This window comes from Copidosoma floridanum, unplaced genomic scaffold, assembly GCF_036245765.1.
Source record: "Copidosoma floridanum isolate Cflo_tuat_1 unplaced genomic scaffold, Cflo_Japanese_pri ptg000009l, whole genome shotgun sequence".
Lineage (NCBI taxonomy): Eukaryota > Metazoa > Arthropoda > Insecta > Hymenoptera > Encyrtidae > Copidosoma > Copidosoma floridanum.
The window spans coordinates 5,052,893-5,078,984 of record NW_028321886.1 but is presented as its reverse complement, the minus strand read 5'-3'; the positions used below and the strand labels follow the sequence as shown (position 1 = coordinate 5,078,984).

The following is a 26,092-nucleotide window of genomic DNA, read 5'->3' as shown; positions in this document are numbered from 1 at the left end:
TTTATTTCAGGAGAGCGAGCGCACCATTTTTTTTTTTTAATAAGAATCAAGAGCGTAATATACATCATGTAGTGAATTTTTCAAACTCGGGTAAACAGCCACAGCCAAGTGGCTTTCAAAGTGTATACGTACAACGTTTATGTTCAAGTGTAAATAAGTACGTAAAGAAGAAAAAAGAATCCCTTGCGCAAGTACGTAGCTTGTTACGTAAATAGAATGTACTTTGGAGTTGGGTATATATTCTTACGTTTCACGTGCATATATGACTTATCATTTTGTGAAAGGTACCTTTTATTTACACTTGTCCAATTTATCCTTCGCGTATAGCCCCCCCACATGGAATCAACCTATAGTTGCGAGTTTCGTTCCATTAGCATTTACCCGAAACGTTTAATTTCCGAAAGTTTATTAATTAGGTTATACGCTTCAGCTCGAGTTCGACTGCATGATTATCTTTCTTTTTTTTTTTTTTCTTTTTTTGGTATAGAGTTTACTCTACGATTTTATCTCGAGATACAAGTGCCAGAGATTCTCGTACGAGGTTTCAAAGTGTAAGTAGGTACCCGAGCACACACGTACCCATATTTTTGATTTCCATAATTTACACTGTGTCGGGATTAATTTTGTACATACGTTTGCCGGTTCGTAATTTTCGTAAGAAAGAAAAATTTCACCTTACGAAACACGACCAACTATATACGGGTGATGTAACGGAATTCAACAAACAGTGCCTACATCATATATATTTTTTTTTAAATTTTATTTCAGAGAACAAAGCAAAATTTCACAAAGTCAAAGTACAATTTGAAGCTCACCGAAGGTCAATAGTATACGTAGGTATATAATAACTATGGCTACATCTGTGCGAGCCCCCCTGCATCGATCAATTCGGACCTAATAAACGAATATCATACGAGAGAAACATCGGGGTCACGCGTCACGAGACTAACACGACGTTCGCGCATCGTCGGAGGGATTACTTATTGTTATTATGATTGCTATGATGATCAATCGGGGATCGGACCGATGATAAATCAAAACGCACAAGTACACGTATACGCGACACCCTCGATCTCCGACTATAACGCGCAGCGATCACTTTCCCATCGATACCATCGCCCGATGGAAAAATTATATTTAGGTACGAGGGTGGCTCTTACGCGTATGGTGTATCATATGGTAATAAAAATCGAGGCGTTATATGTGTACCAGCTGTATATATATATACGTACCAGGCAGATCTTGTTTGTTTGCGAGTATGAGTATGGGAACGCCCGCATTGTCGGGGCTCCTCGCCGTCCTCGTGAGCTCCATTTTGGCTTCCTCGAGTCTCTCGGTGTCGCACGAGTCGACGACGAATATGATGCCGTCGGTGCACCTCGTGTACGACTTCCATAGCGGCCGCAGTTTTTCCTGGCCCCCAACGTCCCACACAAGGAAATTCACCCCTGCGAGCAGAGAAAAGATTATATAATCTTTGATGGGCTTAGAGGCATCAATTATTGTGTGCTATAAAATTATACAGTATACGTTATCTTGGATGGATGATATTCGACTGTTAAGAATGAAAGATTTTCGCAACGAATCGATGGGAAACCCTACCCCGTTGATTCTTATTTCGCGTGCTTCTATTCGATTAAAAAAAAAATAATAATAAAATAAAATAAAAATAACTTTTTGTGACCTCACGTCCGAAACAGAGCAGAGAATGAGGTATATCGAAAATACCTTGGTGTATGAAAGAATTGGCCACAAAAAAAAAAAAAAAAAAAGTACAGAGTTCATAGTATGATTTGTCACAGAGACGCTGCAGGATGGAGAAAAGTTTGGATTTATGGAGGCCACGTGTGTCGTAACGCCAATGTGTACAGTAAAAAAAAAAAAATCAAGTGAATTGGTACATATACCACTCAAGAATTTGGCAGTTGCAGCAAAGCATTGCTGAGGTATCGGCCATAGAAAAGTACAAAAGTGTGTTCAACGCGTCTTTCTCTCTTGATCTGGGACGGAATTTCGAGCAGTAGGTACGGCACACGCGATCCACTTTTTTCTCGCGTACCCATATGGTATAATAGTTATTTTCCATCATCTTTTATCAGATCCCTTTTCCGGTATGGTGGGTCAGCGATGCTATCCGCGAGGGTAATTTCGCGCGAGTACAATTATTTACGAGGCACACACCCACGCGGGAAGCTAGGGCGCGTCGTGCGCTACTTATTTCGGTCGAGTGTGTTATCATTGTGTGTGTGTTTTTTTTTTTTTTTTTTTTTTCCACCGAAGAACAAAAATAACAACCTTCGCGGTGGGGCCGCATGGCTTCATTGTACGCGCATACCTGTACGGTAGATCTTGAAGTTTCCACGGAGCCCATCATCGGCATACGCGTGTCGAGAGACGTGTAATTTTCTACGTTCGCGTTTTTACGGAATGTACGATGACGACGACGCGCGACGGTGCGTTTAAACAGCTGGTGCGTGTGTATTTTTTTTTTTTTTTTTTCTGTTTTTTCTTTGCCCCAGTCGTCTTTCTCCTCATACCTTTAAACACGCGGAGAAACGCGCTGAAAATCATCATTTACGACCGAAAGCACAGCAGCAGGGAAACCTCGGTCTGGTTTCTGCCAAGCGCGTCGATGAATCTTTAACATTACTTCGTCCCATGATTATTCGACTCGTATTGTGTTTTTCAAAATTTTTCCCCTACAAGCCACTACGATTCAATCGAACCGTAAGTCAACATCAGATTGCGAATGCAATGTGAAGAAAAAAAGATTCCCCTCTTCGGCCTTCTTTTTTTCCTCAAATGAGCTTTTTCTACCTGTATGAAAGTTTGTATCATCTCGAGATGGGCTTCTCGGATTGGCAATTTGATAACAGGGTCAACGTATGCGAATAGCAGTAATACTGTGCCTTGATTAATTCATGGAGAAACGAAAAAAAAAAAAAAATAGAAAAAAACTGCGAAAATAGTAGTTGATGCATCTGACACAAAGAATCGCTTTTTTCTCGTTTGAGTTGAGTATTTGAGCATCATCGCATTAAATTATTGCAGCAATCGAACAAAGAAAATAAGAAGGAAAAAACACGTTTTTTCCATTCCGAGAAACCGATACCTCTCCTTCTCTCTCTCGTCTCAATGCAATAAAATATGTGGCATAGTATACACACACACACACACACAAAACGCACTGACTCATCAGTCGTCCCTTTCGAAGCTGATGCGCTGCAGCATCAAAGCAATCGCGAGCCAGCATCTTTATTCCTCTGTTAACACTCCTCGCCAAGCTAAAGCTGCTCGGTTCATTTTTTTCTCTCTCCCTCCCCCCTTCTGTCTTAACAAGGCTATTTTATTCAACGTAAGCCCCCAATTGAGGATCAAATAAATAAGTAGTGGGTTGCGCGTCTTCGAGTGACCTTACACTGCTGCTAATCATTTGTTTTAACTTTATATACACATCTGATGCTCAAGTCTTCCTTCACGTGTAGGTATAACAACTCGAATGCAAAGTATTATCGTCGCGTCGGCCTACATTCATTCATAGAAGCATACACTATCTATATGGTCTATTTTTTTTTATTTTTATGTACCAACATCATTTTGCGCCAAAGTACATGTAGAAAATTAATCGTCATTGCAACTATGTGAATCAATGTCCTCGTGTTGTTTTGTAAAATCAGACCTCAGCAGCTCGGTGAGAATTTCGTGCATTGAAGGACAGGGTGTATTTTATATATATACGTGGATCAAAGCTCTGTGTGTACACACGTTCGACGAATTAATTAATAGTAACAAGAGCCGCCCGTCCTTATAGGCTCGAAACGCAATATCGATCAAATTGCCAATATTCAAATAAATAATTGCAGTCAATTATCATATCACATCTTAAAATCAACAGAGTTTGCCAATTTAGATATACTTAAATCCAAAGAGAATTTAAAACTAGGTATGTAAAATAAAAGATCGAGGACCGATGATCTTTTAACTTTGAAAAGTTGCTCGTGTAATTTTTTTCCTTTGTTTCAAAAACGTGATGTACACCCCCAATGCCAATGCACCCCCCAAAGCCATTATGTATTTCAAAGAGTCATGTACTTAGAGCAAAAAAAAAAAAAAAAAAAAAGGGGAAAAGGGTTGGAGGCCGTAGAATAAACTGACCTTTAGCCTTGCCGATGCTTCCCCGGATCCTCTCGCAGTTGAACCCGATGGTCGGCACGGTGTTGATGTACTGGTCGAACTTGAGCCTGTAGAGGGCCGTCGTCTTCCCGGCGCTGTCCAAGCCCAGCATCGCCACGTGAAGGGGCGTGCCCGTCGGCAGGGACTCCAACAGGCTACCCCCGCCCGTGCCGCTTCTACCCATTCCTGCGCCCATTTTACTATCCACTAATCGGAGTGTTTTTTTTTTTTTTCCCCTCCGAGTGTTATTGCGAGCTATCCTTTTTTTCGAAGGGCATATATGTACTCCTTTCACTGCTGCATCTGTAAATTAAAGGAAAACCATATTTTTACCCCTTATTGTTTTTCATTTGTTTCTTGTATACAATTAACAATCATTTTCATCGTCAAATCGCATGAAAATACATTAATTGTTTATTCGGTAAATATATTATTATTATTATTATTATTATTATTATTATTATTCATTTAGATGTGCTAAAATCAAGAGTCAAGTGGTTCTACGTACATTATAGAGGGGGAGGAGGGATCATGAACCGAGAGACGCTCGATTAAACTTTGCGAACACAAAAGTATCGAGCGACGGTCCAACGCTTATATTTATATTATACTCTTGAAACGGTACAGGTGTATACATTTCTGAGATACAGGCCACAGTTGTATTTACATACCTGTAGGTTTTTCGCCGCTTCCAACAGAGACACCATATAAATATATAAGTATGTCAAATGGGTCAACGATTTCGCATACCCATACATATGTGTATATTCGAAAACGTTTTGTTTTCTCTTTTTTAACGGTTAATTTCCACGATTTATGCGCTGTTGGGGGAAAAGGGGGGGGGGGCGTAAATTTATGGTAAGGTGAAGCCTTGATTTTTTTTACCGCCCAAAGCGACATTCATGTATTCAAGCCAATATAGCACCGGTTTTATGAGACATATTTTTGCCAATTTCATTGTCACAACAAAATCGAGGGACCGCCTATGAAACTCTGCTCGGCCTCATATTATTACTGTGCGCTCCAAACGCGAGCTCAATCAGCGAGCTGCTAATGAAAAAATGAGCTCCTCGTTACGCGCGTGCACAGCCTCGCGGGTAAAGGGGGGGAAAAAAAACCCAGTCGAATTTCTGCTTGGGCGACCAAACGTATACATAGACGAGCACACGCGAACCTGCGATGTTATAAGTACGTATATATATATATAACACGGAATGTATGGAGTGCGAGACTCTGCGTAACTAATTGCATCTGGTGATGAGAGTCTTCCTCTAGAGGAGTAATTTTTTCTTTTTTCTTTTTTTTTCATCTCTCTCGGAAGTAAAGTTTATAATTTCGAAAAGGTAAAATGAAAATAAGACGTGTAAGATGGACACGTGCAGTGATTTCGCTCGTTTGAGCTTTGGTGGTTTCTTTTTTTTTTTTTTCTTTTTTTTCGGAGAACAATATGGGAACAATCGGTTCGTGTACAACAAAGGTAATTGCGGGCGTATGGGAGGTCGGGAACACACCCATAACGACGTATACAAGTGCGTATATACAAAGGATATATTCGTGTCAACGTCATGGCTGTGATTCCACAGAATACCTCCACGTGTGTATGTACGTACGTATATACCCTATTTACGCCCCAAAGGGAAGAAAAAGAGAGATCGCGCACAATCGCGGCTGTTGCTGCTTATGGTGAGTACGGCTTGTTTAAAAATTCAACGTGATACCAATCAACGTGTGTCCTTTATACACAATATACGTGTATATTTGTGTGCTCTGGTACACAATACGTACCACATTATCTATGTTTTTTGCTACTGCAATACAGTAGGCGTTTTCTGCGCGTTTTGCACAGTGTGGGATAGAGAAATGGGAGGGCAAAAAAAAAACCGAGGCACACAATTGGTTCAGCGTTGATCAAAAATGTGGAAATTTTTGCGTTTAGGTATACACCCTATTACAATCTATTTGTTTTCAGCCAATAAATTGGAAGGCCCCTTTTTTTCCCCCACGGAATCTCTATTGAATCGAATGGATATACAAACAGTGTAAGGATTAAGAGGATTGAGAGGTTTCAGGAAACAGGATAAGCTTCGACGTACCTCATGCACTTGCGTTGATTCCGCGGAATCTTTTGTGTGTAATATGGAGTAAAAAAAAAAAAAAAAAAAAAAAAAGTAACGCCCAACGTTAATCTAATCGTTTTTCGTTGCATCGCGGGCTTTACCGCAATGAAAATTGTTGGCTATGCGTGACACAGGAAAAAAGAAAAAAAGGGAAACAAGTTGAACAATAATCCCGATCAATAGCTCGAAAGTTCCCTTTTACAGCGCGCCGAGGGGATAAAAAAGAAGATATGGAAGGAGGAGTGCGCGAGTGTGTGCACTCGTTTCCGCACAGAATCACCGGTCGCGGTCTCCCAGCTTCCTCTGCGCTGTACACAATATATATACCGTTGAACTCACCCGACCCATCGACGCTGTACGGGCGATATAGGTGGGCGAAGCGCTATATACGGACCCGTCACACACGTGTGTATACCTGGTATATATATATGCATTGCAGTGCACCGTCCCGGGGAACGAGAAACGAGAAGAGAGAAGCCGGACGTGGGAAGCGACACTCGAGAGCTATCCGTATACACATATACCCACGTATGGTCGTCGCGTCAGCTATATTCACCTCAATATATATATGTAGCGGACGATCCTCTTCCGGACGACGCGATGCTGCTACTTTTTACCGTTGCCATTTTCTATACATCTCCGATTGCTTATATATATATATACGTGTAAGTGTACCTGTACCTGCATGTGGAAGGTAGATGTTTCGTGAGAGCGACAAATCGAGCGCGACTATTTTGTTCCTTTTTTTTCTTTTTTCCGATGCTCGATTGGTGTGCCGATAATTTTTTTTATTTTTATTATTATTTTATTTTTACGTTATTTTATTCGATTTAAATCGTTTTAAACACTGCTCATCGCGGTAATGATGAAGATGGTATGAAAAAAAAAAAAAAAAAAAAAGCAATGTCTACCTTGGGTAATGTCCTATACTTTATACGGTACACAAGAATCGACATCGTAATCTTTTTGTTCACTTTTATTTTTTCTTTCTTTTTTTCCAGCGTCGTTATCGACAAGAGATCATTTTGCATCGCTACGTTCACTGCATGCCTACATCAATGTATATACTTAAGTATTGCAAAGATCAAAAAGCTCGAGCCGAGAGATGAACTCACGCTTATTTTACGCTTTAATCCGGAATATATACATACATGTATAGGTACTTGTATGCTTACTCATCACGTGCGTGATTACGCGATTCGATAAACAAATGTAGGTGTATGGAAAAGAGGGAATTTGCCTTACCTATGCTTTCAATTGAAGTAATTACTTAAATGGAATAAATTCCCCGCGTACAAGGTATTGTATCTCTCGCGGCCCTCCGTTGCACGCCCTCCTTTTCAACTACTTATGGGTAAAAAAAAAAAAAAAAAAAAAAAAGGATCATATCGCGGAGAGAAAGAGGAAGGGAGTTAATTTTCTCAAACCTTTTCACACGCCTTGTACAAACTTTGCCGTACCCAACCCTCCTCTTGCGCTTAATTATCGAGCGTATCCTCATTAAAAACTTTCTCTCTTTCCTGGCCCGCGTGCATGCGCTCCCATGTATCGCTTGTACTTAATATATTTATCATTTTTTTTTCTCTCTCTCTCTTCGACGTCCTCCTCGTCGTGTAAAACAATAACATACACTGTTGCGGTATGCGTATTAAAAAATATCATTCATCAGGGGTATTGTATACACGCGCACAAGGAACCTCTTATTTCGCGTCCCAATACATGTATATCATCGGAGTTACGTACATTTGTATACATGTATACACCTATTGCATCTTATTTATATAATTTTTAACTGTGTATTATATGGCTATACGCGTGTGTCTATACGCTGCACATGAATTGCGTAACTTCAGCTAATGGAATAATTTAAAATTGAATTGTCAAACGACGCTTTAATTGCAGCGTGTTTATACAGGTATACTTTTTTCCAGCTAATTAACGAATGATATTACGAGAGAGTCGTATTATCCAAGATGATCATGATGATGCTTACAATCTTATGAGTATGTTTAAAGGAGTAATTTTTTTTTTTTTACAAGTATAAAAAATGAAGATACTTGCAAATATACTGCATCGATGTGGGTATACAATAGTAGATGACTAATTACCACCGGCCAATATTCAATTTCAGCTAACCGATAGATAATACAATGATATATATATATATATATATTTTTTAGTAGTTTCAAGGTAGATTTGGATGAAAATCTCCACCTTCTGTACCTGACTGATGAACAGCGTGTGGTACTCGTCTTCTTTAAACTATAGCGCGCGTATAAGTATAGTCTTGAATTCATCGATGGATCATTCGTCACTGTCATTGCTCACATTTATTTTTATTTTCGTTCAGAATTAATCTTCGAATCACCTCTCTACTCGTCGTACTGTCTTATGTCATATTGTCCCAATGACAGTTGTGCGAATAGTATAGTAATAAATTGTTAATAAAAACTCTCGAAAAAAATAATCCCCGAAATTTTCACTATTCGGACCAGATGGAGGTAAACATGCACGAAAAAAAAACCTGGAAGTAATCCAACAACTACAAGTTGCGCGCTGGTTAGTAAGTGACGATTAGCACTGGCAGACTTCCTCGGGCCCTCTCTCTCTCTCTCTTTTCCACCCACTTGATCAGCAAACAGGTAAATCAGGCTCAACTTTACGAAGGACATAATGGTTAAGTATAGTCCTATACAGAAAAAAACGGACTTTTGCTGTCGCTGTTATACTTAAAGAATAGGTACACCTATATAACTCGGATAAGACTTTTTTTGGCCGTATCACATGATTCGTGAAAAGCTGCTTGGTCTGCACAATAATATCAAAATTGATTAAAAACGTGATATTTATTGTTGTATCAACACAAATTACACGAATGGATCTAGATTTTGTCGTATACATATTAAATTGAAAATTCGAACACAGGTTCGAGTTTTCCTTACAATCGGGGCCCTGCATGAAGTAAGTACACGTATTAAAAATGGCAAGGGAAAAATCAATCAACGAATTCACGTAGGAAGAAGAAGAAGAAGAAGAAGCTGCAGGTCCGGAGCTATTGTGCAGGTAAAATTGAATGGATCGAGCTCCAAGGTTTCTCGGGCTTTTCTCAACTAGAAAAGCCTGTACACACCTTCCCTCGCTCCCTCGCCCCGTTATTTCTTTCTTTCGTGCAGACAAATAAATGTTCCGTCGATGCATCGGCGTCACGGCACTCTCTGTCTCTCGGACCACTGCAGCGGGCGGCTATTGTGTACATATATATATTATACCCTCGCACAAATAACCGAAAGATGAGAGAGAGAGAGCGGGTTCATGGAAAAAGCTTGTAGACGAAAGCAAAAACTTGCTCAGGTGGCTCCTATCAATGAAGACCCTCCCTCTCCCCTTGCGCGCACACTGTCGTATTTTTCGTTTGTCTCCTCGCTCGCTTTGCTCGCTCCCTCGGTCTCGTTTTGCACGTAAATATATATATATAGGATGATGAAAAAAGAACAACTATACAAAACGAACCCACGCTAGCGTCTACCGTGCCTATATATTATACTGTTGCCGGTTTCTACGGTGCCTAAGTATATTATATACTGCAAACAACGCTGATGTGTCATAAAGTATCTTTTAGACCTTTATATATTTTTCCGCACCGTATGGACGTGTAATCGCGAAATAAAACAAAAATGTTATCAACCATCATTCAAACGAAAAAAAAAAAAAAAACGTCTCGTATACTTAACGTGTATACATCATTAAAAGATGCTCGCACACGCTCCACTTGCAAATTGGGACCTCGCGCTCAGTGGGTCATCTTCGTTCGTTCACGTGTATCATAATAATAATTATAAAAATATACCATACGTATACAGGTAGAGGTGTATGTAGATGTACAATTTAACAGGTACGCGTATATATAATATATAAGAAGCGTACGGGTAATACATTTATTCACCACAGGCGAGGAGACAGAGGCCAACATCATCGGGCGAGCTCCTTTCTCTCTCGTTTGGCTCGCTCTCTCGCCAACTTGTGTTCTATATGCCTATACCTACGTAGGTATGTATATAGGTATACATGTGTTACAATACACACTGGCTTCTTCGCTCCAAAGCAACACGATCCTCTTCTACACGTTTATATATATATTATCTCTTTCTCCCTCCCCCTCCCCCGCCCCGCGGCTCCGTAAGCCCATTTTTTTTCTCCTCCTCGCTGTATACTCCTTTTCTTCAGTTTCTTTTTTTCTTTTTACTTCTCGAGTTTTCGAGTCTTTGGTTTAGGCTCCAAACAAGAGTATACTATATGTATATATACCTACACCCCGTATCTATATAACTTTATCTCCCACTTGCGCCTGTGTGCTTGCATGCCTCGGCTCTCGTTATACCAGCCGTGTTTCCTCATCTTGTACAATGAAAAATGAAAAAAAAATTTTTTTTTTCTTTCAACCCATCCAGCATCCGAGTCCCCAAACGAGCATTGAGTAATATTGTTTCACGCATGATAGGTATCACAGCGTGCGCGTCTCATCGCGTGTGACTTTTTTTTTACGATTTACCGAGAGGGAGAGAGACGTATACGATTGGGTTTCGCGATAATTTTCTCATCCCGAGCGAAAATTCGATGATGGTCCATGGTAAGTACGTATACACCTAAGGTATAATCCACGAGTGAAAGTGTTTCTTCGAATAGATGATGATGGTGGTGGTGAAGCCCCGCGCGCGCAACAAGGGACATGCATACAATTGTTGTTATGCGACGCGCAATCCGTGAATTATTGCCACAGCGCCGTGTAATGTCATCCTCTCTCGTTATATTATACGTAAAAATGGCAAATTGCGCGTATATCGACTGTTTCGCGGAGAAACTTAGGGGGCATCGTGGAATCGCAAATTGCAAAGGATATACAAGTGTGTGTACGTGTGGCGAAGATGATTATTATTTTTTATTTTTTCTTCCCATCCGCGCAAGTGACCGCGTATAAGTATCGGGTCTTATGTCGACTTTCCGTGATGCTTTTCGTCGTCCCCTCGTTGCTTTTATCTCCTCTTTTTTTTCTCTCTCTCTCTTTCCTCTTTTACACGCATACGTGCAACTCCTCTCAAATTACTTTCCGGTCACACTTTTACGTTGAAGATGTAATATACACGAATTTCGACATTGTCGCTATCCATTGGCATCTCTCCCTTGCCAGATGACAAAAGCAGTGTTTTTCTACGAATGAATTGATAAACCACACTCAGCATCAAAGTTACATATTCCCTATGATTATGCAGGCATTAGCGGAATGTCGTATGTTTTTTTTTTTCCATCGACAAAACACCGATTCCCCTGATCTATGGTACAAAAGAGCAACAGATTGCAACCCTCGTTATTTTCCTCCCTCCCTCTGCCACCCTCCTTTTCCCAGGATCCCGACTCTTCCTTCCTCCTACGCGTTTTCCCTAATAGCCCTACGTGACTACTTCTTTGACCCTTTCTCGTTTTTCTCGTAATTTTCCTCCTCCATCCTCCTCCTTTCCTTCCGATGTATATATACGTATGGGTACCCACCCACGCTCCAGCGATACTATAGCTATACGTCCGTGAAAAAAAAAAAAAAAAAAAAAAAAAAAAAACAATTCGTTCGGCTGATATACTTGTGTGTACATGGAGGTTCAACACGTATAGTGGCGTGGACGTTTACGTCTTTGAAACAGATTCATCAGAGCCGAAAGTACATTACACACACCAGTTGGCCGAAGGGGAGACGTGACTTTTTTCAAGAGAGCTTGTTGTTATTTCATCGTGCAACAGAGAGAGAGAGAGAGAAGGAGACGGAAAGGAGGGATCTCGTGCTCCTCGAGCTTAATCGGAGTTTTTAGTATAAACTGTAGGGTTGTGTATATTTTTCCCTTGAAACAAAACCCTTTCGTCCCACTGTCATCCTATTTATAAAAATACATGAGCTTTACGCTACATAGATTTCTTTGGCCATTACACGTGCAAAAGTACACCGCTTGTAATATACATATATTTTATCGTACCTACGTGACTATTTTGTCCGTATATACCTACGTTACACTGGCGTATGCATCGTGGAATCTCGTGCGTCTCATCGTCGTGGAACGTCGATTTCTTCGGGGAAGAAAATTATCGTCGCATGGTGATTATTTTAATCTTCACGAAACTCCGTTGATAAATACTCGAAACGATCAAGTATTTTTATACGAAGAGGAAAAAAAAGGTCACGAAATAAAGCTCGAGTTTCCTCGACTGTGGTGTGTCACGTTACAACAGACATTGTATCTACTTTGCGTTGCTGAACGAGCTTTTTTTTTTTCACATCAAACTCTCGGGTACAACAGTGATGGTGCAAGCAGCTCGAGCGATTTTAAGTGCTCAACGAAATCATGCAAGTAAGTATATACAATATATAACAAGTATGTATACGCAACACCATGCGCGCATCTATTCTCCACCGCGAAGTGAGTGCAGTATATATATGGGTGCACGTGTGTATAGGGGCCCACCTTTGAGATTCGAGGCGCGCATAAATACCATCCAAGAGGCAAAACCGAGCTCTCAAAGTACGGATTAGAGCCTCGCTTGATCGCATCCATTCGCTACTCCGCAATCTCTCGTCTAAGCACGCCATGTACACGCACGTATATTATATACGCGAGCAAGTGCAGAATTTTCCCGGCGGCGCGCCCCTTACCCCTTTTTTTTTTTTTTTTTTTTTTTCCTTGAGAGCCAAGTATTAGCGATTGCACGCGTTCTCTCTCGTTACATATATACCGCAACAACCAGGGTGTAGGTCTACTCACAGTGTGGTTCAACAATCGGCGCCGTATACAGCTGCTCACAACAGAGAGCTATACCCATCATGTTATTTTCTATGCAGTGGTGGACGACGAGTCGAAAACTTTTTGTTTGTTGCTAAATCTTCGAGATCGGATCGAGAGAGGCGAAAGTAAAAGTTTGGGGGTACAGATATATAAGAGCTTTGTTTTAATCCACAGGGCGCCATTAGGGGAGAGGGAGGCTGACATCATGCAGCGATGTGTGTACGTAAGAGGGTGTGTAGGAAAATTGTTTTTAGAAGTATACGTTCGTATACCAGCTGTATAATAGCGAGGAAGGGAAGATTAAAGCGAGTGGTATTTTTTGTTTTTTTTCCTTCTCGATCTCGATGGATTTGCCCCTTCTTTGCGATTCCGCTGAGATGACCCAAGTTCTCTTTTGGGGGGTGAACTTATTAACGCGTTTTTTTTTTTTTTCCTCGACCATAGTAACACCAAACTGATATAATGTTTCTAGTTATTTCGGATGAGGAAGTAACGATTAAGCTCTTTTCGAATGTCTGGATTTTTTTTTTTTTTTTTTTACAAATAGGTAGCAAATCGCTTGTCGGCCGTACTATACGTGAATGTCTCCACCTCACGCAAAAAAGAGAGAAACACAAGATGCAAGATACGTTGTACAAGTGATGGGTAAATGTATATACATACACACAAGAGACCCCGTAGCCCTGCTTGGCTGCCTTTGGAATTAAACGAGCTTGCAACATATATGTACAATACACACGCGGTCCCGCGGATCGACAGACAGCGAGAGAGAAAGAGAAAATGTGAAAAGTGAGCTCTCGTGTCTTACCCGCGGCAAAATATCTTTTGCCGCGCGATGCCTTATTCCACATTATATACATATATATATATGTACAAGTACTCCCGCGGGTTACCTGCTCGGCATATATACGTGTACACCTTCTCCTCGTGGCGGCCCACCGCGGCGTTGATGACCTTATTGCTACACGTATATACATACTCCGAAAAGAGCCCGCGTTTACTTCCTCGTGTATATATATGTACATATTCCGCTGCCGCTGTTTCCATCCGCGTCCGATGACCCCGACGACTGTGTTTCTCCCTCCCCCCGCGGCTTCTCGGGAACATATCTATGTTTATATGTACATAGGTACGTGAGTTTAGAGGATATATATATGGATTTTCGCGATTTCTTCGTTTCTCGTGGTTTGCCCCTCAGCTCCCTCTCATTTTACCACGCTGGTACAGTTGGCCGTTAAATTGAAACAAAGATTTTACATGCAATCTATATGGAGGTTGTCCTGTTTGTTTTTCTGTTTCACCCTACGCGCGATTGTGCGTACATAAACGCGTAGATTCGCAAAATCGTATTTTTAAATCGATTTCGAGCTCGTGTGATGCATCGGAGAAGAAAAATGAAAAAAAAGCTCGACCCCTTCCTCGAGTCGACTTCAAACGACGCCAAAGCTCGTTTTTTTTTTCATTCAGAGAGCTCTCCCTCTCTAAAAACGCACGCGTATGTAAGAATCCTCTCTCTCTTTATTTATTAGCGTCAGAGGTCACGATGGGCCCGATGTTTAAAAAAGCACGCGACAAAAACTCGAGCCCCTTTCCTTTAACGTTAGTAACTTTATATCCTATATATACATGTCGCTATTTCTGACTGTCACGACGGATTAATGTCCCGCCTTGGCGCAGCGGCTACGACTCCTTTTTTTTTTTTTTTTCCTCCTCCTCTATACATGTCGGAGCTTTGGTAAGCGGTGCAGGATTTTTTCTTCCATACATATAAGTTTACCCATGTGTATTGTAAATGCTTCTGAAACCCCTCCTTTTTTTCGACACTATATATTCCGCGAAGAGATAAGGTTTGTCCGATTTGCCCGCGAGGTAAATAAATAATAATAATCTACCGCCAAGTGTATGGGTATACGCTGCGTTTGCTCAAGAAGAAAAAAAAATGGAATAAGAAAAAAAGAGAAAAACAAACGGAGGAATAAGTCATTGTTTACACGGGCTTATGTGTACCTGTACAGATTGTCGGAGGAAGCACACAAGCACGAAAAGTGATACAGAATTTTTCACGCGGAGGGAGATTTTATTTTTAGACGTGACAGCGACACCAGCCTCATGGTGATCCCTATCTCTCGTGCGAACTTTGGTGAAAGAAATCTACACTTAAGTGCTCGCTGTACTCGATTGGCCGAGCAAGTAAAAAAAAAAAAAAATCAACTGCCATTGTAGTAAAAAAATAAATAAAAATGTACTAGGCACAGATACACCTAACTCGGGCGCAAAATAAAATTGGTTGAACCATGATGTGACAAGCGTTTATTCGGCACGTAACTGTATATATATAATGTATGGCGCCTGGATAGGTCAGCGGACAAAACTTACGAAAGGCCGCACGACAGCATCCTTGGACCGTGATTTCAATGTATCTTATTCGCTCTGATCTACCGATACGAATAATAAGATTAATATTTTGGCCAAGCGCAGTCGTACAGCTCGGTTGAGGTATGATTTCACTATTGAAACCATGGTAAGTAAGTATATATAAACTCAAAGTTGACATTTTTTTGAAAATTTTTCGCTTCATTGTATGTATATTGTCCTCGTGGCATATATACTTATGCTGTGCTCTGTAAATCTAAAATTTTGATGAACCTTTCAGCCAATACTCTGTCAAATGTCTCATTCGTATATGGGTTTTCATTCACAGGCTCCTTCAAGATTTATTTTAAAAAATTTCCCCGATTTTTAATTACTGAACAATTATAAAGCAAACATAGTTTCTCTTCACCGACACGTCGAAAAGTAACGCGTTTACGAGAGCATGCGCATCATATATAAATAGAGGAAGAAAGCTAAAAGAAGCGCGAAATGGTTATTTGTGCGAAAAAAAGGCCCCTTCAAGCATTGGCTGCACCATTGCCAACAGAAATGGCACGAGCACTGTTTAATACATATATGTATGTATGCCCCGCGAGCGTGCTGTCGCCGATATTTCATCTTACGCGTGCGTATAGAGTAAAAGCGCGAAGGAGCAGAATGTAAGAAGAAAAAGATACAAGCGCGGAAAAATAAATATCATCTCTCGCCATCTGCGAAACGACACGACGGCCGGGAACGTGTCTAATGCGACTCGAGAGCGGGGATTTATTCTCGTAGTTTTTATACTTTTATTGAAAAAAAAAAAAAAAAAAAAAAAAAAAAAAAAAAAGGGAGAGAAATTAAGAGAGGAAGAAAAAAAACAGACGACGAAGCACAGGTTGAGAGCCGAAATAAGAGGTGTAGCGTCGTATACAGTTACAGCTCCAACTGCGGGAGAAAACTTAGAATTGTATTCAAAGATGACAATAATATTGATTGTGAATGCTGAAACTCGGCCGAAACAGCTGATGGGGATACACGAAAAATGCGCTGTGCCCTCTCTCTGCTGAGGTGGTGCGCATGCAGTACATGTACGTGATCCCGCATGTTTATCGTGCGCACGTCAGGTATATATAGATTTTTTTTTTTATATTATAGTGAACTGAACCCATCTGGAGTATGTACACGGGTATATATAGATACAACTACAGCATACACGCGAAGATTAAAAAAAAAAGAAAAAAAGTCGCATACCTAATGCGAGCTTAGTACCGTAAGCGCGTATACCCATACGTGTTTATTTCTGCAGTTGCTACTGCACTGCACATGGAGGCGTCATGAGCCGGCACGTGCATACAATATGTGCACGTATAAAAGGAGGGGGGGGAGGCGAATACGCGAGAGAGAGAGAGAGAGAAGTGTGACGGTGTGATGATAAGACACAAGCATGCAGATGCAGAACAGAGAAGAAAAAGAGAAGAATGAAGCTGCAATGACCTACAGCGCCAGATTTCTCTGCTGCTCTCGTGCATTAATGCGTCTCATTATAACATATATACATGCCTATACATATGTAGTCGGGCAAAAAGCACACACACACACACCTATGTGGGGTGCAGCTCGCGAATCTCGCGTTCGCTTAAAATTTGGCTCACCTACTTACTTGTTTCATCAGAAAAGAGAGCCGTCCGGGCGAAAGAGACCTTTTCGCACGCTCGAAAAATGTAGGTAGGTCATGTACAAGCGACTGATACTTATGCGTATAAAGTACTGATGATATTGAGGACACCACTGATGTGGAAAAATCAGAGCTATATCGAGGGGCGTCGCGTGAACATTTGGAAAATTTACATTTTGTTCATTGGATGATTAATTGATTAAACTGCTTTAAAAAATACAGTTCTTGGGCGAAATGTATGAGTGTCTCTAAAAAGGGACCCACTATATACTATGATCAAGAGTTTTGCTTCCTCCTCATGTCTGCGTACTACGGTAATTACTTTTTTTTTTTTTTTTTTTTTTTTTTTTTTCGAGGGGGTACGTAGGAAACAGTTGTATTATAAACCCACAACACGTGTCGTGCGAAAAAAAAAAAAAAAAATCGACAAATAGGATGCAGCGTGTGATGTACCTACGATTGGAGCGTTTCGGGCCGATAACTTGCCAGCCAGGACATCAGGGCAAGAAGAAACGGAAGTATATTTCAGGATTTTCATTTTCGCAACTGCTCATGATGATGATGATGCTCGTATGGTCCTGAAAGCTAATTTTGCCCTCTCCTCCATGCAATATATAGGTGTACAGAAGAGTACTTACTTCGAGGCAATGGCACTTGATAAAGTTTATTGCAGACAGTGTGTGGGGTACGTGTGAGATGGATGGAAAGTAGTAAGAGTTACCGGGATTAAACGTTTTAATTTTCTCTTTCAAGGCTTACTACATAAAGCATCCCTCTCTCGAATAATAAATTATTCGAAACGAATGAGAAGAAAAAAAAAAAATGTCACTTCGAGGGTATAGCAATGCGAAACACGTGCCATTTAAAAAAAAAAAAAAAATTTCGGTGGATTTTGGCGAGGAATTTGCTTTGAAAAAATGCCGGAAAAACAAATATAGTCACCATCCCTCTGAAAAATGGGAGGAAAAATGAAAACGAAGAAGAAGACGCCGGGAGGGCGTACCTGCGGACAGAGACAGTCACGTCTGGAGATTTTCTTCCTCTCTTGGGGGGGTCCCTGTACCTGTACATTATCCCTGTATCTTCCAGATTAAAATGAAAGTGTGCGAGAAAGAGGAAGAATAAATAAGGATCGGCGTCGCTGCGAAACGAAAGCACTTGCCCAACGTATAAGGAGTAAGTAAAGGGGCCTCCCACATCAGGAGCTCCGAGTGTGTGTCCGAGAGAGAGAGAGAGCCTCGACACAGTGTAACACTTATATACTCATATATTGGTATAAGTCTCCTTCCTCTTCTTCCTTCCTCGCACGAGCACATCGGCAGCAGCAGAGAGCACCTGCTCTCCTCTTCTTTTCGTTGCTTCCTCCTCTCTCCCTCGCCCGGATCCCACGCATAAATTTTCTCACGCCTCATTTCCCTCAAAAATCCATCCCATCTATACTTTTACGTATTTTATATAGGTGTACGTATAATACAGACGTGTATCTATGTATTGTTTATAGAAAGTCGAAAGGGTCGATGTAAACAGATTTATATGGGAGACCCAATGGTAAAATCGATTTGGCTAGATGGCCAACGGCAGTCGCAGCGCTACGGCCGTATATATATGAGAGAAAGGAATGTAACAAGCCGCTGTCTCTTTTGGCTGCTTGGGAGGGTTTATTTATTTATTTTTTTTTTTTTTGCGCCAATCATCGGGTGCTCGTTATCTTGAATTATTATTTATAACACGGAGAGAAAGTTTTTCCAGCAGAATAACCATACGATGGACAGCGACGTATACAGTATCGTGGGTACAACAGGTACGTGTATTGCGCGCATTGCGATCGTGAGTTTGACACGTGTACCTACTCGCCCATGCAATTATGGTGGAGATGAAAGAACAAAAGGTTACACTGTTATAAATATCTAGCCTCCCGATTATTACAAGTACGTGTACAATATAACTAGCAGTGAATCGTGCGAAGCGGTGAACTTAAAAAAAAACAAAAAAAAAACAAAAAAAACAGAGCGACAAGAAGAAATTTCACGGGACACGTTGCAAATGAAGAGTAAAATGTCGTGCAAACGTTTCATGGTGGTTCGGTGCGATTGAAAAATATAAACTTGCTTGCAAAAATCAACATTTTACTGAGAGTCGATTTGGTATTTACGTGCCACACTGTAGTAACAAGATTAATATAATGAATAATGAAAATACGATACTTGAACGTCATTGGGTCATCCACTTGACGGAAAAAAACCTGTGTATCGTACAAAATCGTACATGCGAGTGCATCAGAAATAAGCAAATAAAGTATTTTACCGTTGCGAAATTCATCATCGACGATTTTATTCTACATGCTGTATATTGTACGGGCTCCCTTGAAAGAAAAAAAAATACTACGACTTGATTTATCGGCATACACGTTGTACGAATGGATGATGGGTGTATACACACTACGTAATCACAAGTTATAGTAATGATAATGGTATACATATTATGCACGGCACCAAAATTTCAATCAAATTTATAGTGTAACTGTAAGTTGTACGTATTTATATGCAGCGAGTGGGTGCAACGTGCACATCGTCCATAGGCAGATACAGAGACAGACAGGGATATTATTTTACAAGCACTGCGTCGTCATAAATCACGTTCTATGATGTTTTTTTCCAAACTCGACTAATGCTTTCTCTCTCTCCATACATATACTATTATTATATGTACTGAGCCAATTGCATAAGCTATGTGCCTGTGATGTGTATAAATTACGCGGTTCGGTTTTGCACAAATTTCTTTTTTTTTTCCTTCCAGCAAAAGAAACTTTTTCGAGATCTTTTGTGACGCGAAACAATCGGCGACTCCAACAAGACCAAAACTCGATGTATAAGTCACGGGATCCTCACATTTCTCGCTTCCTACGGAGGAGGTAGTGACTTTCTTTGAAACCATCGAGTCGCTGAATCGCTTCGCTTGCGGATGGTACAACTTACAGGAGAAAACCACAAGTTTAAAGGAAAGAAGGAAGGAAGGAAGGAAGGAAACGTCGGTTTACGATACGGAACCGTCGATTGCACACATTCACCACCGGTGCTGCAATTGTTGCGTAAACGTGCGTCATATTTGATAATCTCACCTTCACACATTTGTACAGTGACGTGCTATTGTTTAAAACTTAAATTACTGCTGGACCATTTCTCTTGGAGGTAAGAAGATATTTTTTAATTACGGAAAGTCCACGATGTCACTACGAACGAGTCCGATGTCGTGGCATTACTCAAAAATCAAATAAATTTTCTAGAACGACATCAGCAATGCAGTAAATCGGGTGAATTATATTATTGAAAAGATTAAATCAATACTTTCGCCTCTGTTGATGACATATACGAAAAGTAGCACGATGTAATTAACCAAATCTTTTTGAATGCCTGGATACTATAAAGATGGACGGACAAAATGGCACTCGTTAAATATAGGCTTTTTTTTACCTCTTTTTTTCTTCCCTGTTATGTTGGTAAATACATGCATTTTATGAATGCAACGCTATCCTTGTTTTCTCTTGTCCACGTACTACGAAGAAATGAGAAAAAGAGCCGAATGTTGCAAATTGCAGGGTATTATCTCGTTGATTACATTGGGACGATTCTTTTCAAGCGGATGGATGATGTGTACTTATATAGCTGAGCTTATCGGCGTATTTGAAGCTTGAGTGCATCACTGGTTTCATATCGTTGAATTGTGTTGTGTAGACGAGCCGGAGAAAATAAAATGTAACAGTGTACAGCTTATGTAAATGGACCGTCAGAATTAATATGATTTTTTTTTTAAGGATTCCTTGTGCGAGCAAAATGAATAGGGTTTTCCCTCCGTGCTTTTTATATCTGAAAAATAGCGGTAAAGGATAAAAAGAGAGAGCTATTTTTTACGACGGACCGCTTTGTTGGAGATACCTCTTTTCTTCGTCGAGGATGCCTCTCCGATTAGCCAGCAACGTGGTGAATGGACATTTTTACAATGATGACCTGATGCTACATGTATGCATGTTTGACGTTGATTTTTACAGAGTTGTATACAAAAATTCCAGAAGTGCCCTTTTTTTTTTATCTGAATTGGTGACGTATTCTCGGTGCCAAAAGATAATTCAATGCATATACTTGCTTGAAGAAAGCAATAAGTACATTCACGATACTTTGACCCAAGCATAAATTATTTCGTTCAACAGTTCGAGCAGCGTGTTTATGAGGAGAGGGAAAAAAAAAAAAAAAAAAACTAACAAGCAAAATGGCATGTATAATGTAAATTCGTCACGCACGATTGAAAGCTCGTGCGGTCATTATCGGCAATGCGGACTTCCTCAAAAAAGACTTAACGCGTACTGCACCCCAAAGCGCATCCAAGCGCGTTTCTTAACGTGCAATACAGGACAGCTTAAAAGTACAATGGGTTAAACGCTCGGGAGCGTTTGTTTGGTTTTTTTTTTTTTTTATTTGTTACAAACGACAACAAGAAAAGAAAAGCAGGGGAGAGGGAGAAAGCAAAACACAGACGGAAGAAGAGCCGAGAAGGGGGGCACGTGCGAGAGATAACGAGCTGCCCAGGCCGGTGATCCAACCAACCGATGCTGTTACACGCTGCCACCGCGCTGTTTCTCCTCTATACCGCGTCACGCTCGACAAGTTTTAACTTCCGAGCGGATGGCGGTAATAATTGAGTGCTGGACGCGTCCGGAACGAATCTCGCTCCATCGATGGGTGCACACTTTACACACACATATATATAGGTAAATGGTATATACTTATAATATATACATCTCAGCTCGAACTACCACTTGCTTACTGTGCAATATATTTTACATCAGTGCCACTGATAATGTGTTTTATTTTGTTATTTTATTACACAGCAATGTCTCGAGGAATGTGTTTAATTCCATGGGAGTGATGAGGAATGTTACCTCATAATTGTTGTATGATTTTTAATGTTTTTCATTTAACTTTTTGCCTCACGCTTATCTGTATTTTACGCATGTGATCAGGATGTAAAAGGAATTTTTTTAAATCTAATGACAATTTACTAACTTATAGTTTATGAGTTGTACGATTTTTATTTTTCCTTCTAGCTTGTATTGGAAAAAGTATAGGTATTACAGCCGCGTATAGTGATATGTACAAGCATAGGTATATACCCAAGCGTGGTGTGTACGTAAAAAACGTACACACCGTACGTAACGGGACTACTCTGAAGCAGCAACAGCAGGTCACCAGGTGAGTGTTTAATGTGTTTTTTTCCATTTTATTACTTTGGGAACAGATACGCGCAGAGCTGTATATGCATGCGTGTACTTAGACCGAGATTTTATGGAAAAAACACGTGCGCGTGAGTCAGCGCGGGAAAACATTTTTTTTTTTTTTTCATAAAACCAGCACGTTTACCGCAGCGTTTCCCATATTACATGCGTAATGCTAGAATCGTGTCCAATAGTTTTTTTGTTTATTCATACTTATTACATTTTTTAACGAATCCTTTTCTTCAGCTTCATGCAAAAAATTGAATGATGATTGATTTTGAAACTACATATTCCTCTCGAGACTGTCCCGTTGTAATTGTAAACAGTTCCCGTTGTAATAGTAGATACATTATCATCATCATCATCACAACACGATTCCTCGATTTCACAAAACCATCAACACCGAAACTCAAATCTCGAAGCAATATATTTTTTTAGTGAATTTTTCCCATTACGTCACTGATTGCAGCTATCGTTCATGTAATAACAGTGCGTATATACCTATATACAGCCTCAAACTTGTGGTAGGTATAAAATATGTATACCATCATCAACCAAGAGAACCAATAACGAGGGATTTCGAAAAAAATGTTGTCCTCCCCCTTGGCCCCCTAAGCTGCTCATGAATCTTTCATTCATTGCGCGCATACGTACATGCACTGCATACGCTCTCCTGTTGTACATATATACCTATACCGGGACAGTCCTTCCATTCACCATATACCCGTCAACGCACCATCGCATGCGTGCAGATACGTACAACGTACTTATATATACATACGCTTTTCAAAATGATAGAGGAAAAAAAAAAAAGCAGAAAGAGAGAGAAACGAAGCCTGTACAGCAGCACAACAACGCCTATCTTACACATAACATGTGATTAGGTACATACGAAGGAACGAACGAACGAGAGAGAGCCCGAATGAAATGAAATGTGAGGAAAGGAGCGCGCGCGGACAAAGAAAAGTGGGCGGGAAAGAATAGCCAAAGTGAAGAATTAAAACGCAAAAAAAGAGAGGAGGAAGAGGAAAAAGAAAGGAGCAGGTCATTGGGAAAAGAAAGCCGCTCTGCCTTGAAAGTGTGTGGGTCTGGCTCGAAAAAAAAAAAAAAAAAAAAAAAACCACGAATACTCAAGAGCATGTCCCAAGTGGGGGCATGTTGGGCACCCACGCGTACATAGGTGTACGTATAATATAGGTACAAACATATACTGCACTTTACAAGGAAACTGGAAGAGCACGCAAAGCGTAAAATATACCTACACTCGTAGAATGTCTACTCTTGTTTTACTCTCTCTTATGCGAATTTTATTCTTTGTCTACATGACATATGGCGTCTCCCAAGTTTCTACTAATACACAAAATTAATGTATGATAATAATTCAGATAGGATTTAATTATTCGTGCACTCCGATAGGGTATCTCTTTTGATGAACGTCAAACTAAAATTATTTTTCCAACAAATAATCAGATATTTTGTTTAATAAATTCAAACTGCAGTTTCAATTGACAAATACTGACGAGCAATTCGTGTTTTTCTGAAAATTGTCCAGTACTGCTCGTAAAAAGATATTCCGTACGGTTATCCTGCCAGTGGCATCGGTATCTATTTCAAGAATGTGTGGAATCTGCAACAAAGTCAAACAGATAGTTTGTATACTCGCTCAGGACTCTATCGCTCGGACAACGAAAAGTTTATCCGTGACAAGAAAAAACAATTAGGATTCTTTCATGACAAGCTTATCTCCAGGTATTCACTAATAACACGCATAAATGGGAGAACAAGATAAACAGCATGTCTAGATCTCTATATTACTGTTGTATAACTCTTTCATATTGTAATTATTTATTTGCGTTGAAGTACAGTATTAATTGTATAAATTATACCAATTTAATCAACCTTGCATATAAAATATAACTCCTATTCTGTTGAAAATTGTCCAAATTAAATTATTCTAATATTTCAACTACTCGCTGTTACATTTAATCATATTTAAAGATGTAAAAAATAAAATGCATAATTCCACAACAAGGTCAAACACACATTTATTGATACCGACAATAACTTGTATACTAAAGAATTTCTCGTCAAACAATACATTTCATTATTTTCTACCTCTTTATGATGGTAAAATACCTTAAAGCAACCGACTCGGATTATTTGTCCTTGAAAATCATTTCTGCGCTGATCAAAAGTCAGATTAGTTGCCCTTGATCCTTTCTTTTCATCCCAAGTTCCAAAATGACTTTTAATCAATTCTCGATCCCTTGCAATTTGGTAAACTTCGCTAAGCTCTCGAGCATTTATACCCATAATTTTCTGCACTACGAGAAATAGGCAGTTGAAAGGAATGTAGTTGTTGGAGAAAAATTCATCAGCTTTTGTTTTATCACTCAAAAAAATCATCCATTGAATGTTGTCCATTACAAACCACAAGGATATTTCCTAAAAGCGTATCGCACACTCAATTACTGTGATTACAAAAGTAGTATAAAAACGTATACAAATAAATAAAAACTGCTTAGCAAAAACTATCTTCAGATCGTGAAATCTGAAAAGTGGTTCTTGTTTCTTTAATCAAGTTCACGACTACAAACATTTTTTATCAAAACAAAACAACCAAAATTAACATAATGCTAACTTTAAGAAACTGTTTCATCTCTTCGGAGTCATTCATTAGCACGATCAAGGTATTGTGCAATTCAGAAGTATCAATTTTCATCTAGAAAAAGAAGTATCAGAGAACGTTAGTGGCATATAAATATTTTAATTAATGATCAGTGATTATTACGAAAATCATTAAATAATTCTAGTATGATTGTCTGTCAAATCATGCATGTATTAGATGAACTGAATGCATAAAAATGATGGTTCTTCCTCGAGTAGAAATTTTTATGTTTTACCGAAATGAGAATGTCATATATAATACATTGTAAGGCCATCATCACACGTAACAGCGCAATGTATAAAATATTTTTATGCTTGCAGAGCCCAAAGATTTTAATTCAAGGACTATCTTGTGAACAAATATACAAATAAAGCTGTTTTTCTTCTTATGGACCAAATAATCAAGTATATAATTACTTTCGTACGCAGCACAAGACAAACTTGACTTTTTATGCTAATAATTATTTTTACCCCGTCAAATAGTAATGTAATGCGTCCAACTACTTTTATTTTTAAATAAAAGCCACTGTGTACTGATAATGCCTGAAAACGATCTCGGTGATCCTTTTTAAAATGTACAATTAAATAATATTAAATGTTTTGTTCAGAGATTTTTTTAAAGTCAAAAAAATGTATCCAGTTGCTAACTAAAAGTTTTGTTTCATTACCCTTGATTTAAAGACTTCTATCTGATTAAAACATATTTTTACCATCGGCAAATAGATTTTCATGGTATCAAAAAGTTTATTAAGCACGTGGTATGGATTGAAAAAAAAAATTGCAAAAATTTGGGTGCGCACGACCGCGCTTGAGCCAGGTATTAGCTGACCTGTCATCCCTAGTAGTTGTTATTACAATCTTCTAACACCCTAGTGGGAGGCTCCTGGCTCAGTTTCCCTATCCTACTTTCTAGCTGACTTTTCAACCCTCAATGTGCTACTTATGATTCTATATTAGATCTAGGATTAACTCTACCTTATTTCTATTTTTCTTATTCTATCTTACACCTATTTTTTTA

At 39.6% G+C, this 26,092-nt stretch overlaps 1 protein-coding gene across 1 annotated transcript in view; it reads right to left on the bottom strand.

Moving 5' to 3' along the window:
* Nucleotides 1-26,092, bottom strand: part of Arl4 (ADP ribosylation factor-like 4) — a 43,903-nt gene that overhangs the window by 2,582 nt on the left and 15,229 nt on the right. The window contains exons 2-3 of the mRNA XM_014362031.3: nt 4,156-4,476; nt 1,233-1,448 (exon numbers count right to left, since the gene is read on the bottom strand). Coding sequence (XP_014217517.1) covers nt 1,233-1,448; nt 4,156-4,369 — 430 coding nt within the window. The 5' untranslated portion in view covers nt 4,370-4,476. The remainder of the gene's footprint in view (nt 1-1,232; nt 1,449-4,155; nt 4,477-26,092) is intronic.